Source organism: Malus sylvestris, chromosome 17 (assembly GCF_916048215.2).
Source record: "Malus sylvestris chromosome 17, drMalSylv7.2, whole genome shotgun sequence".
Taxonomy (NCBI): Eukaryota; Viridiplantae; Streptophyta; class Magnoliopsida; order Rosales; family Rosaceae; genus Malus; species Malus sylvestris.
The window spans coordinates 22,666,666-22,680,002 of record NC_062276.1 but is presented as its reverse complement, the minus strand read 5'-3'; the positions used below and the strand labels follow the sequence as shown (position 1 = coordinate 22,680,002).

At 36.6% G+C, this 13,337-nt stretch overlaps 1 protein-coding gene across 1 annotated transcript; it reads left to right on the top strand.

Annotated features, from left to right (window-relative positions):
* The first annotated feature begins 9,625 nt into the window (after positions 1-9,625).
* LOC126609964 (sulfite exporter TauE/SafE family protein 3-like) lies at positions 9,626-12,715 on the top strand. The gene is made up of 11 exons (XM_050277890.1): positions 9,626-10,003; positions 10,316-10,475; positions 10,605-10,805; positions 10,877-10,941; positions 11,032-11,068; positions 11,167-11,243; positions 11,311-11,397; positions 11,517-11,567; positions 11,689-12,004; positions 12,106-12,246; positions 12,363-12,715. The coding sequence occupies exons 1-11, from the start codon at positions 9,821-9,823 to the stop codon at positions 12,446-12,448; spliced, it is 1,404 nt and encodes a 467-aa protein (XP_050133847.1). The 5' UTR covers positions 9,626-9,820; the 3' UTR covers positions 12,449-12,715.
* Positions 12,716-13,337: the final 622 nt, after the last annotated feature.

Sequence of the window (13,337 nt, the reverse complement as noted above, 5' to 3'; positions counted from 1 at the left end):
TCAAATTTATTCACATAAGGATCATCTTGCCGCCCATTGTTCTGCTCAAACTACCAACTCATCTATTACACAAGATCCAAACTTGCAGGATCAGGTTCGATTTTCTGATTCAATGGAGTCAATTAAGACAAACTCAGTTATGGTCAATTCTTTCTCTCATTACCTTGAATCTTCCCTGCCATTTAATTCCCCAAAGGGAAATTCTATTAGTGCTTCAAAGCAGAATGATTGTGATACAACAATTATAATGAAAATCGAAGAGCAGCCACCTAGTTCTGTTGGTGCAGAAAGTTCACAAACTTGCAGAGTACATCAAATATGTTCACAGAAAGATCATTTTGATGATGATTGTTATCACATACATAATGCTCAATCTTCAATTTCAACCCCTGAATTATGTCAAAGCACATTGGATCAACAATTGAAAATAGTGTGTCCAGTCATCCTGGAAAATCATGAAACACCTTTACAGAGCGATTCTAATGTTGAAATTCATACAGCTTATGATCGCCAATCTGGTTTTCTCTCTCACTTCATTGTTTCAGAAGATGAAATGTTTTTAGATGATGCAGAAAAACAAGTTTTGGAATGTATTGACAAGGAAAGTGCAGACTCTCAATTGATTTCATAGGATCGTGTATTCAAGTGACATTTCCAACTCTTAACTCTGACAACAAGGCAAAAATTGGTGTTCTTGCTCAAACTTTTGTACATGAGTTCTGAGGATTTTATGTACTTCGGTTATGCAATGGTGGAAGTATATTTGATATTCAGTTAGGATACCATATGAGAATTTCTGATAAGGGTGGGGGCACCAAGTCTACACTGATTTGGTTACTATGGTATACACGGTATAATGGTAAAATACAAGGATTGTTCAGCCACAAGCTTCAAGAAGGATCCCACTTGATCTGGTCCGGAGATGACACATGGGAAATCTTGGAATATTTTGCTATAGCTATTACAATTGTAGTTATTGTTGTTCCAGAAGGTTTGCTTTTGGCTGTGACATTGAGTCTTGCTTTTGCCATTAAGAAGATGATGAACGATAAGGCCCTAGTCAGGCATTTGGCCGCTTGTGAGACAATGGGATCAGCCACAACTATCAGCAGTGAATAGATACTCTACTATCCAATTGCAACAATCTCATGCTTGAACCACCATGAGCTTGCAGGGGGATGTTAGGGCATATAGCCAAATAAGATAAGGTCATTAGGATTAGCCAAATACGATAAGGTAGTTAGGATTATTGCTAAGTGTGAGATTCAGGTAAGGCAGTTAGCTCAGTACTCTTCTATATAACTGTATCATTGGAACCATTGAATCAATCAAGAAAATACAAGTGAAAAATCATTCTCTTTCTCTCTCTACGTTTCCTATGTTTCCTCCTTCTTCTATAATCTATATGTTCTCTTCTTCCTGCATAACGATTAACACTTACCCACACTACTCAACAAATTTCCACGCCACCCATTCAATTTTTTCCATAAATGATCTTTTACATAGGAGAATGTGGCTTTCTTGGTCTTCCCCACAAACACTGGTAAAGCCAAATAACGGTCATGGTAATCGACTCAAGCAATACCCAAACAGTCGAAAGGAGTTGCCTATCCACGGTTGTGAGATTTTCATTAAAAGCCACACAACTCTTGTCATAATTTATCGCTTGACCTGAAGCTTGTTCATAAACTTTTAACAACAGCTTCACCCTTTGACAACACATGTTTTTATCTATTGGTAAGAACCTTTGAACAAATCTTGTAAATGACATTGCACAAACTAATCGGCCTGAGATGAGTATTATGGATGGATCTTTATTCTTAGGGATCAACGTCACATGGGTGTAGTTAATTTTCTGAAGCATGATTCCGGAAGAAAGTGCAGACCTTACGACATTACAAACATCTTGGACAACTGTATCCCAGTGTTTTTGGTAAAAACCTGGGGACATGTCATCCGGTCTTAGAGCCGTAGAATGATGCATTTGAAAGAGAGTGTGCTTTATTTCCTCATCCAGAAATGGCAAAGAAAGCTCCTCATTTATTTCCGGCCCCACCCTTGGAGTTACGGTATTAAGAACTTCCATAGCATTCGTCACTCCCTAAGAATCAAAGAGTTTTGTGAAATACATTCCATACCTGGTTTTTCATCATGCCAGTCTCTGTTTTCATCATATAGCCCATGTAAACCATTGCTTTGTTGCTGACGATTCACTCTCTGATGGAAATACTTTGTATTTTGGTCACCTAGACGTAACCAATTTTCTCGGGATCTCTGTTTCCAAAAAGCCTCTTCCTGAGCTAGTAAGGAATGGAGTTGTAATTGTAGTTCTTTCCGTTGGGCAATGGTGGTGTCATTAAATGGTTGACCAAATAAGCTATTCAACTTGTCTTCAGTCGCTGCGATTTCCCCAGGAATTTTCCGCGTTTCTCTACTTGCCCATTTGAGCAATTGAATTCGAGTTGCCTTGATTTTTTCCGTGACTAAGTACATTGGAGAACCATTGCATTCCGCAGCCCACCCCACCTTTACCGCCTCTGTACCAAGGTCTAAAATATCGATATTATCCCGATATTTTCATCGAAATTTCGGTGTTTTTGGACTACCGATATTTCCGATATCATCGATATTTTAGATCTTGATAGGAACTCTATGTGGTACTAAGTCACTCATGTATCTTATCATGCAATGTATGAAGTGTAAAATATTGTACTAATTCATTATATATAAATGATTATGGTGTGTTTAAACCAAGGTTTAAATATCGATGATATCGAAAATATCGGTAGTCCAAAAACATGGAAATTTCGATGGAAATATCGGGATATTATCGATATCGATAAAAATTGAATAAAAACCATGGAAATTGTAAGAAAAACTTGGAAATTTTTATTGAAACTTTGCATGATGTTTATTTAGTCAATTATCTATTAGTTTATCACAAAAAAAATTGGAAGGAAATCCATTGCATGATGGATTTAACTGATTTAAGTTGATTATATAGCGAGCTAGCAAACATTATGAGTGTAGAAAATATGTAGTAATTAATGAATGAAGTTTAAACACACCATAATCATTTATATATAATGAATTAGTACAATATTTTACACTTTATACATTGCATGGTTAGATACATGAGTGACTTAGTACCACATAGAGTTCCTATCAAGATCTAAAATATCGATGATATCGGAAATGACGGTAGTCCAAAAACACGGAAATTTCGATGGAAATATCAGGATAATATTGATATATTAGACCTTGGTTTAAACTTCTTTCATTAATTACGTACATATTTTCTACACTCACAATATTTGTCAGCTCGCTATATAATGAACTTAAATCAGTTAAATCCATCATGTAATGCATTTCCTTCCAATTTTTTTTTTGTGATAAACTAATAGATAATTAACTAAATAAACATCCTGCAAAGTTTCAATAAAAATTTCCAAGTTTTTCTTACAATTTCCGTGGTTTTTATTCAATTCTTATCAATATCGATAATATCCTGATATTTCCATTGAAATTTCCGTGTTTTTGGACTACCGATATTTCCGATATCATCGATATTTTATACCTTGCTCTATACAACCCTCTTTCTCTGTCCAAGCTTATTCATACCTAAAAGCCTTTTTAAACTTCATTGTGCTTTTTGCCTCCCAATCAAGAAAAATCGGTAGGTGATCCGAGGAAGTTGGCTTAAGGTAACTAACATTGGCTTTGGGAAATAAATTTATCCACTCCTGAGTTGCGAGAGCTCGATCTAGACGAACAAGGTAACTAACATATGTCGCTTGCTGCTTAAATCCTTTCCTTGCTCGTCAGCTTTCAAGGTCTCGTTGAAATCCCCAATATAACACCATGGCAAGCTTGCATTTTCATTGAGTTGTTCGAGTAGTCTCCATGATTTATGTCTTTCGGTCTCCCATGGGTAACCATAAAAGCATGTAAGTCTCCAGTGGAGTGCATCCCCCAAACCACCTATCTCCAAATCAATATGGTTTTGAGAATAGGTCCGGAGAGAAATATTTGACTCACTTTTCCACATCCAAACCACCTATCTCCAAATCAATATGGTTTGGAGCATGTAAGTCTCCAGTGTGTGTAAAATAATTACCTACATTATATGTAAATATAAGGGGTGTTTTTACTTTAATCCTTCAGGAAAGTTGAAATTTAAAATAAACCTAGTGTTAGATTACATATTGATTATAGTCCCTTGATGTGTCCTTAATTCAACTAATTAATGTGCATTTTATTTAATGTCATTAAATATTTAAATTTATTAATATACAAGTTTTAATTTATTTTTTAACCAATTTTTTTTTAATTTATTAATTTTATTTAACATTCTTCGAACTTGAAAGACTAAATTAATGTACCGAAATGTATTATATTGAACTAATGTATTTAAATGTTAATACTGAAATGTATGTACTGAAATATATGCACAAAAATGTATTATATTAAATTAATGTATCTAAATGTGTGTACCGAAATGTATTATATTGAATTAATGTACCTAAATGTTTGTACCTAAATGTATGTACCAAAATGTATGTACCTAAATGTATGCACCGAAATGTATGATAATGAATTTAATGTATCTAAATGAAAAAGACAAAGTACATCGAAATATATTGTATAACAAAAATTAGTTTATCTAAATGTTTACAACAAAATACATTCGATAAATGGAATGAGAATTATAATTATAATGAAATAAAATTAATACATTAAAATTAGGAAGAAAAAGATAAATAATTCAAAATTCAAAATGCAATTAATAAATGAGGTTATTAATGTATCAAGGGACTAAAATTGTTGACACACCCCGACCGAGATCGAGGCATGCTAGCCGTCACGTAGGGTGACATAGCCATGTGCACAGTGCGGAAGCAAATAAGATAAGAAATGTATGTATAAATAAAAACCAAAAGCTACTAATGTCCACTAACAAATAGGAAGTGTTAGGAGTGAGATACAAAAGCAATTATTCATAATCAGAGCATGGAAAGTCTAAGTGCAGTCCAATAGGACAAGTACTAGTTAAACAGTACCATAAGATGTCCTACAATTATTTTAATATGTCAAAACCGCCGGAATCCTCGTACGCCACCAACAGCAGTCTACCTAAAACTTGGAGGGGCGCAAAACAGAAAACGTGAGTGGGCAAAAACAAATGTTTTACAAAATCATTTCATTTCTCAACAGTTCTAACCCTTCACCATAAAACATGTATAATTTTCCCAGAAATAGAATATATATACATATGCATAAATATATATGTAAATATATCAATTCAAATCATGCTTCACATATTCATAATCAAAAGTATGCCATGCCAAGATATAACAGAGTAAGTAATTCAGGTGAGAATAAATTCATGGAAATATAACATATTAGTCGGAACTCCTGCATAAGTCTGTACGGCTGAATTCATAGCTCAATAGTCAATCTAGCCAGAGTCACTACAATGACCTATACGGCACTATACTGCACAAGAGTCAGAACCAATGAAAAGGTCTATACGCCAAGACTGGGTATAATATAATTATGCTCAATACTACTCTCTCATGATGGCTGGGCGATAAATCGCTAGTCACCTACAAGTCGGAACCACCTATGATGGTCTGTACAACAAGACTATGCACCTAAATTGGATCCAATATGAGCATATGGTGCGGGAGGTGACATCAATAATAGGCATGTGCCATATCTCTGGCTAAATCACAATCACCCTATGTGCAGGTTTATGAGCTCTATGTTTCTCAATTAATCACAACATTAAATCACATCACAATGCATAACTCACTGGGCTTACCTGAGCATCCATAGCACCACAATTATATATTATGCATCATATACCAATTCATATACAGAATATAAATTTATATGCATGGCATTCAAGGCATACTTCATTTAAACGCATTTTTCTGGGAAAATATCAAGTATATAAGTATATACTAAAAACCAAAAGCCCACTCACTGGTATGTCGAAGGGTCGTAGCCCCCGAGTCGCCCTTGACTGCGCTCGTCCTCGGGATAAGTCTCACCTATATGCGAATTAACTGAATAAACGTTAATTTAAAGCACCTAACCAATACTAGCTAATAATTTCTCATACATTGCTCAAATGGGATGTTTGAATATACCAACATGATCTACACAACTCCACGAACATCCCCATATTTTTAGAATAATTTTCGGACCACCCACGCACCGCCACTCGCTGGCCAAGGCACGGCCAGACGCGCCGCCCACGTGCGGGCACGTGCCAGGCACACTAACAGTAACCCTAACAGCGTTAAGGAATATTCCGTTAGAAAGGTAGCATATACCATTAATTATTAACGGCGTCATCCAACGTCGTTAGCATAGTCCGTCAGTTTTGACGGAATATACCTTCATCTTCTCTGACGAGTCGCCGAACGCCGGTGACTTCTCCAGTTTTTGGGTTAAATTCAAAACCTTATATCTCTCTCGTTTTAACACCAAACTTCATGAAACTTGAACCATTTTAAAGATCTCACCAAGGCGAACCAAACCATACCTGAGTCGAGCTCTGAAACCGCCAGAAACCCGCCGGAAAAAGCCTCGATATTCCGGTAATTCTTAAAACTCGTCGTTCTCGCTATTCCGACGTCCAAAATCTTCCAACGAACCACTCCTAGCCTTGTGAGGACCTCCTTAAGCTACCTATAAGCTTGAAATCCCCCAAAACATGAGATTTTACGTTTGCATGAATAGTACCTAAATCAGAGTTCGAGAGAAACTAGGGTTTTCAAAGGAGTTCTTACCTAAAAATGGTACCATTCAATTTATATGAACCTCAAGGACACGATAGTCTCCTTTAAACCTTCGATCTGCAAACTTTCTTCTAGATTTGATGTTCGTCCGTACGGGAGAAAGGAGAGAGAGTGAGTCCGAGGGAGAGAGCACATGAGAGAAGAAAGAGGAAGGGTTTGTGTGTGTGTGTGTGTGTGAGTGGTCCACGTGGGTCACCAACCAAAACCACAAAAACTCATTTCCAATTTGTTCCAAAAATTAGGGAAAAAATGCAAGTTTGGACCCCCATTTACATGCATAACACACCACAATGCTCACATCCAAGGGTAAAATAGTCAATTCACGTCATCGATAATTTATTTCGGGACGGGCTGCGACAATTGTACTTTGATCTTAGTCATGGTTTTAGTCTAAAAGTCATCTTTGCCAAGGATTAGAATGAAGTTTTCTATAAATATAATTTCACTTAATTAAGCATGTATTATTACATATATTAGGCATGTTTTGTTGTTATTATATATTAGGCAATGAATTTATATCTGTAAAGTTTTTTAGGCATGGTTTGTTATTATTATATATTAGGCAATGAATTTATAACATTAAGGTTTTATTAATTCCCCCTTAAAATTTGCTTGAAATTAATTGTGTGTATTAAATATTCAATAGGACCTCACAGGTTCTCATTTTGAAGACCTTAGGTGAGCAGCACGGGAGAGAATAATAGAGATGTATTTAATTGAGATTTTAAAGGATTTTAATAGATTTATGAAGTTTAATTGATTTGTAAAGATTCCATATAAAATAGGGGTGTGCTATCTACACAATCCATTTTACTTCTCACACACTCCTTGATAATTTCTATCCGTTGATATTCTTCAATTCATCCGATCCGACGGCCGAAAATTAAAAAGGTGTGTGAGAAGTAAAATGGGGTGTGTGGATATCACACCCTATAAAATATTGATTCAATTCCCTTGAAAACTCAGGGGAGGTAAGATTTGTGAATGTTTAAAATACACTACGAAATTTCTCAAATTTCTCAACTTTTTAAAATTCTTTAAAATAAATTTCCAATTGGATATACTTGGAATATTATAAACTTGTTTAAAATTCTAATTGAATACACCGGATTTTTAAGAATTTTAATAAAATATTTTAAAATCTTGATTGAATACTTCTAAATTTATTAACAGAATTAAAATCCCTCTAAATCTCAATTCAACGTGATGTAAATTTGTAAAACCTTCCGACTTATTTGTGTTATTATTTATGTGGTCATCGATCGACATTGGCTAAGAACCTAGTTTGATTTGTATTTCCTTTTTTATATATTTTATAATGTTTGGTGTGTACTTTCAAATAAGGCTTAATCTCAGTTTACTACCATAAAGTTTCTTGATTTTCAACATTTGGTATATAAAGTTTTTTTCATCCCAGAGTGGTATTCAAAGTCATAATTTTAGAACAGTCGTTATTAAGTCAACCGTTAACTAGTGATGTAGCATCCAAGTGAACATCACGTTTCATTATAGGTCCATGTAGATATTAAAAATTAAAAATTAAAAAAAGAGAAAACCTAAATCTTCCACCACCATTTTCACCCCAAACTGCTGCAAATGCAGAGCCCCTACCCATGGCTACCCTTCCACCCATAACCGCCACAATACTCTCTCCCTCTCATTCTCACCCAGCACCTTCTCAGGCGTCCGCACACTCCCTAAACCATGAAAGTATCTTCCTTTTCCTCCTCCTTCTTCTTCCTCTCTCTCTCTCCTCTTCTTCTCTCTCCAAACCTCCATAACTCTCTGCTCTTCTTCCTCTAAGCGAAGAACCCACAAATACCCAGCTCAATACAATTTTTCAAACCAAACGTAATGGCACCGCTATCCAACACGACATTCCACTGCCTCAAATCTATGTAACGTCGAAGAACTTTGTCAAATTGACCGACCCTTAAATTGACAACAAGGATTGCATTCCAGAGAGACAGATTCTTGTTGACGAATTTGTCAAAAACCCATTTGGATTTTGAGGAAAAAAAAAAGGGAAATCAGAAAGAGGGTAAGATTGGAATGTCCGCTACGATTGCAGTGGTAGAGACAAATAAAGCCAATAAAGTACCTGTATTGCTTCAAGCACAGGGCAAAAGGAAAAGGCTAAGGTTTTTGGAAGCGAAGATGTTGGAGAAGAAGGATGGAAGGGCGGCCATGGGGTGGGGACTCTGCATTTGCAGCAGTTTGGGGGTGAAAATGGCGGTGGAAGATTTAGGTTTTCTCTTTTTTTTATTTTTTAATTTTTAATTTTTTAATTTTCATGTGGGCTCATAATGACACATGGTATCCAGTTATTGTCTACTCGAGTGTCATGTCACCAGTTAACGGTTGACTTAACAGTAACCTTAACGGATATATGAAACGGTTCCAAAATTATGACTTTAGGTATCACTCTAGGATAAAAAAAAAACTTCATGTATCAAATGTTAAAAACCAAGAAACTTCAAGGTGGTAAATTGAGATTAACCCTTCAAAGGAGTAGCAAGTTTTTTTTTTTGAGTTCAAATAAATAGCAAGTTGACATTCCCTTATTTGTGAAATTTCGAAATCGTGCCTTTGTCCAACAGGAGAGGGGGATCCGAACCCTCCAAATTGAGTTTATTTGTTTTGGTTAGAAAACAGTAACAAATATATCGGTGTGAAATTTTTAGTTCCTTGTTCTGTAATAAATACACGCCTGCTGCTCCAACAAGCAATAAATATATGGGTGACTGTTGGTGAGGAATAATTAGGGAGGTTCAAAGTTGGAAAATAATCAACTCGATCGTGCCTTGTGAATCTTATAAGAATCAATCATCATTCAGTGTCCAGTACTGAATCTTCAAAAAATAAAGGCAATAAAAAAATTACCCGTTTTGGAGATCCTGCTATAACAAGATTGTATCTCTATACAAGTACATGCATTCAGATACATTCTTTTGCTATAATTTTCGGTTTCGTTTGCTGCTTTGGAGGAGCAAGTTCTGAAAAAAAGAAAGATGTCAAGTATGATTATGATTGGAACTGTTCGGTTTGGTTTGCTGGGTTTGCTGGTTTTGTTAGCATTATCATCAGCAGCAGTTTCAGCGCATGAAGAACTGGTGGAGTCACAACCTTCAAGGCATGAAAATAATACTGGGAAAGAGGTTGAATCAAACTTGGGATATAAGCATGTGTGGCCGGTATGTCCAATTTTCGAATAAAATTTATTGGGATTAATGTTGTCTAAGTCAATGCATGTTGTTCTAAGTTGATTGTGATATACATGAACTGTTTGGCTTCTGAGAAAATGCACGTCGCCACAAGGGTGATCGATTAGGCATGAAACTTCCGAATTTGTGTGTGTTGAAGTTGTACTTCCCAGCCAACACAATCAATTAACAATGTACTACATACCTTTTTGTTCTCTCATAAGCAAAGCTCACTTTTTCAAGCTTAAGTGGTACTTCGAGTGTCGAAATAGTTCAAAGTTGAATTGTAGTTTTTACGTGTAGGAAATCAGATTCAGCTGGAAAATTGCTGTTGGTACGATGATTGCATTTGTTGGGGCAGCGTTTGGGAGTGTGGGAGGTGTTGGTGGGGGTGGCTTTTTCATCCCAATGCTCACCCTCATCATTGGCTTTGATCAGAAATCAGCTATAGCAGTATCCAAATGTAAGTACATAGTTTCATATAGCACAGAGGGGCTTTATTTAATTCATCTCGCTCCCGATGCTATTTTACCTTTTGCTTTTTATGTTTTCCATTGAAAAATCTGAATGTCGCTTCTTTGCGCTTAGTCAGGTATGATCACGGGTACAGCAACTTCAACGGTCGTGTACAATTTAAGGCGAAGGCATCCTACACTTGAGTTGCCCATCATCGACTATGATCTCGCACTTCTTTTCCAACCAGTGTTGGTTCTAGGGATCAGCATTGGCGTTTCTCTGAATGTGGTTCTTTCTGACTGGATGATCACAATCCTACTATTTGTCGTCCTCTTAGGTAACAATTTCTTAACAATTCTTCTTCATTCACATCTTGGACAAGCTTCATTGAGTGTTCATGATCTGCAGCGGTATCAACTAAGTCATTCTTCAAGGGTGTCAAGGCATGGAAAGCAGAAACTGTAACTAAAAAGGCAGGCTTTAAACTTTGATTTCTACCGAATTCATCTTATATTCTGCACAACTGATCCATCTAACTCTGCAACTTGTTTAATTATTTTTAGATTAAACGTGTTGCTTCCGAAGGCTTGCAATCAAATGGTGAGTTGGTCTACAATTTGTTCTTGTCGCCTGTTCAAGCTCTGATATTTATCTTTTTAGTATTACTTGGAAGGCTAATTTTCTCTTTACTCATGAAGATGTTGAAGACAAATATATTCCTGGAGGCGCAACCAATGGAGCTCTAACAGAAAAGAATGAAACTAAAAGAACGAAGGTAAAAATTTTGAAGCTTAAACTTTTCTCTGCAATATTTTAGGCACTAACTTCTGTGATATTCCCAGGTTTCTGCTGTTGATAATGTTCGCTGGAAGGAACTCGGAGCTCTTGTAGCAGTCTGGCTTGTAATACTTGCATTGCAGATTGCTAAGGTTTATATCTAGTGTCATACGTTGTCGGTTTTCCTTACATTGATTCTTTCCATTTGGAGTCTCCTTCACTTCTTTGCATTAAGAAATTAGATTAACGTGAATCTTACTTGTCGGTGCAGACTTATGTGAAGAAATGTTCTGGAACATATTGGTTGATAGAACTCTTGCAGGTACGTACATCTTCCATGCTTCTTGTACCAAGAAAAGAAAAACTTCTTTGTGCCTGCAGATAGCCAGAAATATGACCAAAATGAGACTCCCATTGATGGAATTTTTTCTTGTATAAATTAGATTCCGGTGGCTGTTGGAGTTACTTCATATCAGGCAGTTAATCTGTACAAAGGGCGCAGAGTAATTGCATCGAAGGGAGAAGCAAGCACAAAGTGGCCAGTTTACAAGCTTATTGCTTATTGCGCTGGTGGCATAGCAGCTGGTATCCTTGGTGGATTGCTTGGCCTCGGCGGAGCATTCATGTTAGGTCCCCTTTTTTTGGAGATGGGAATCCCTCCTCAGGTATCAAGTGCCACAGCCACCTTTGCCATGACATTCTCTTCGTCCATGTCCGTTGTAGAGTACTACCTCCTAAAACGCTTTCCCGTTCCCTACGGTAACTTTCTTAGCCATACAAGTTTCTGTGATTGTTTAAAAGACAATTTGGTTATACTTTCAAATAAAACGTTGGCTTTTTTCTTTGTAATTCTCTTGCAGCTCTCTACTTTGCTGCTGTGACTACTATTTCCGCAGTCATAGGGCAGCATGTGGCAGGAAAGGTGATCAAGAAACTAGGAAGAGCATCGTTGATTATCTTCGTTCTCGCTTCCACGATACTTGTGAGTTCAGTAACGTTAGGTATGCACCATCCCCTTGTACTCTATTTCTCTTAGTGAGTTGAACCTGTCATATTCCGGGCGGCGAAGATATGTATTTCTGTTGACAAAGTGAATACTTTTTTTGCAACTTAACAGGTGGGATTGGCGTAGGAAACATGGTTAAAAATATCGAGCAGAAGAAGCCCTTGGGATTTCAGAACATCTGCACTCAAAAACCCTAGCTTTTCCGAAGACGAAAAGTTTGGCAGCAGAGAGAAGCATCTGGGGAATTAGCATGACAGATTTTTGACCTAATTATACCTCCTTATACTAGAAACCAAAAACATGTACTCAAAACCAAAAGTTTAAGCTGTTTCTATATCATTATTTAGTTTCTTTTGAATGCGTGCCCCTAATTATAATATTAAATTTTATAGTTTGGAGAAAAATTGTGAAGTAGCAAATTTACTCTTCAAATTACCGCGTTGGTTAATAAATTTGTATTTGTAGAGGCTGTTGGAGATGCTCTAAGAACGTTCACCCTTATGCACGAAATTAGTGTGTTTGGTCCGGGGCTTTAAACAGCACTCCGGTCTTCCCTGGTATTGCTTGCGTTGATAGGGAAAATAAAAGAATCGTCAAATTTTTGTAGTGGCTTCTTTCCATAGTTCCAATTTAAGAAAACATGAATGTGTGCGATCTTTTGAGAGCCTGATTGGTTAGCATTTTAATTAGGTTAACAGATATCCTGTTAATTGTTGACCAAAGTATTGCAACTTGGTCACCATACAATGGTTTTGAGACCGATCTCTTAATTAGGTTTACAGATATCCTGAGCTCGGTCACCCCATCCACACACGTGTGGATGACTAATGAGCCATAGGTGCATTACCAGATCTAATACATCAACGGCTAATAGTCACTCACAAGAGTAACTAAACCCTTATCTACGAGGCTTTGTAATTGCATACGCATTCACAAAGACTGATCGAGTTAACCACCTAATTGTGTGAACTCAAGTGAACCCTTCCACAAATCTACTAAATGTTAAGAGGAGCTTCATTGCAACCAGTAGATAGCTGAAACTTGAAAGAAACGTTTAGATATTTTGGCCAAGGAAGAATTAGACAA

Excerpts from the sequence above, each read along its gene's own strand:
- LOC126609964 (XM_050277890.1), top strand. The coding sequence starts at position 9,821 with ATGTCAAGTATGATTATGATTGGAACTGTTCGGTTTGGTTTGCTGGGT. Across the intron at positions 10,942-11,031 it reads CAGAAACTGTAACTAAAAAG|ATTAAACGTGTTGCTTCCGA; the intron begins GCAGGCTTTAAA and ends AATTATTTTTAG. Across the intron at positions 12,005-12,105 it reads ACGCTTTCCCGTTCCCTACG|CTCTCTACTTTGCTGCTGTG; the intron begins GTAACTTTCTTA and ends ATTCTCTTGCAG.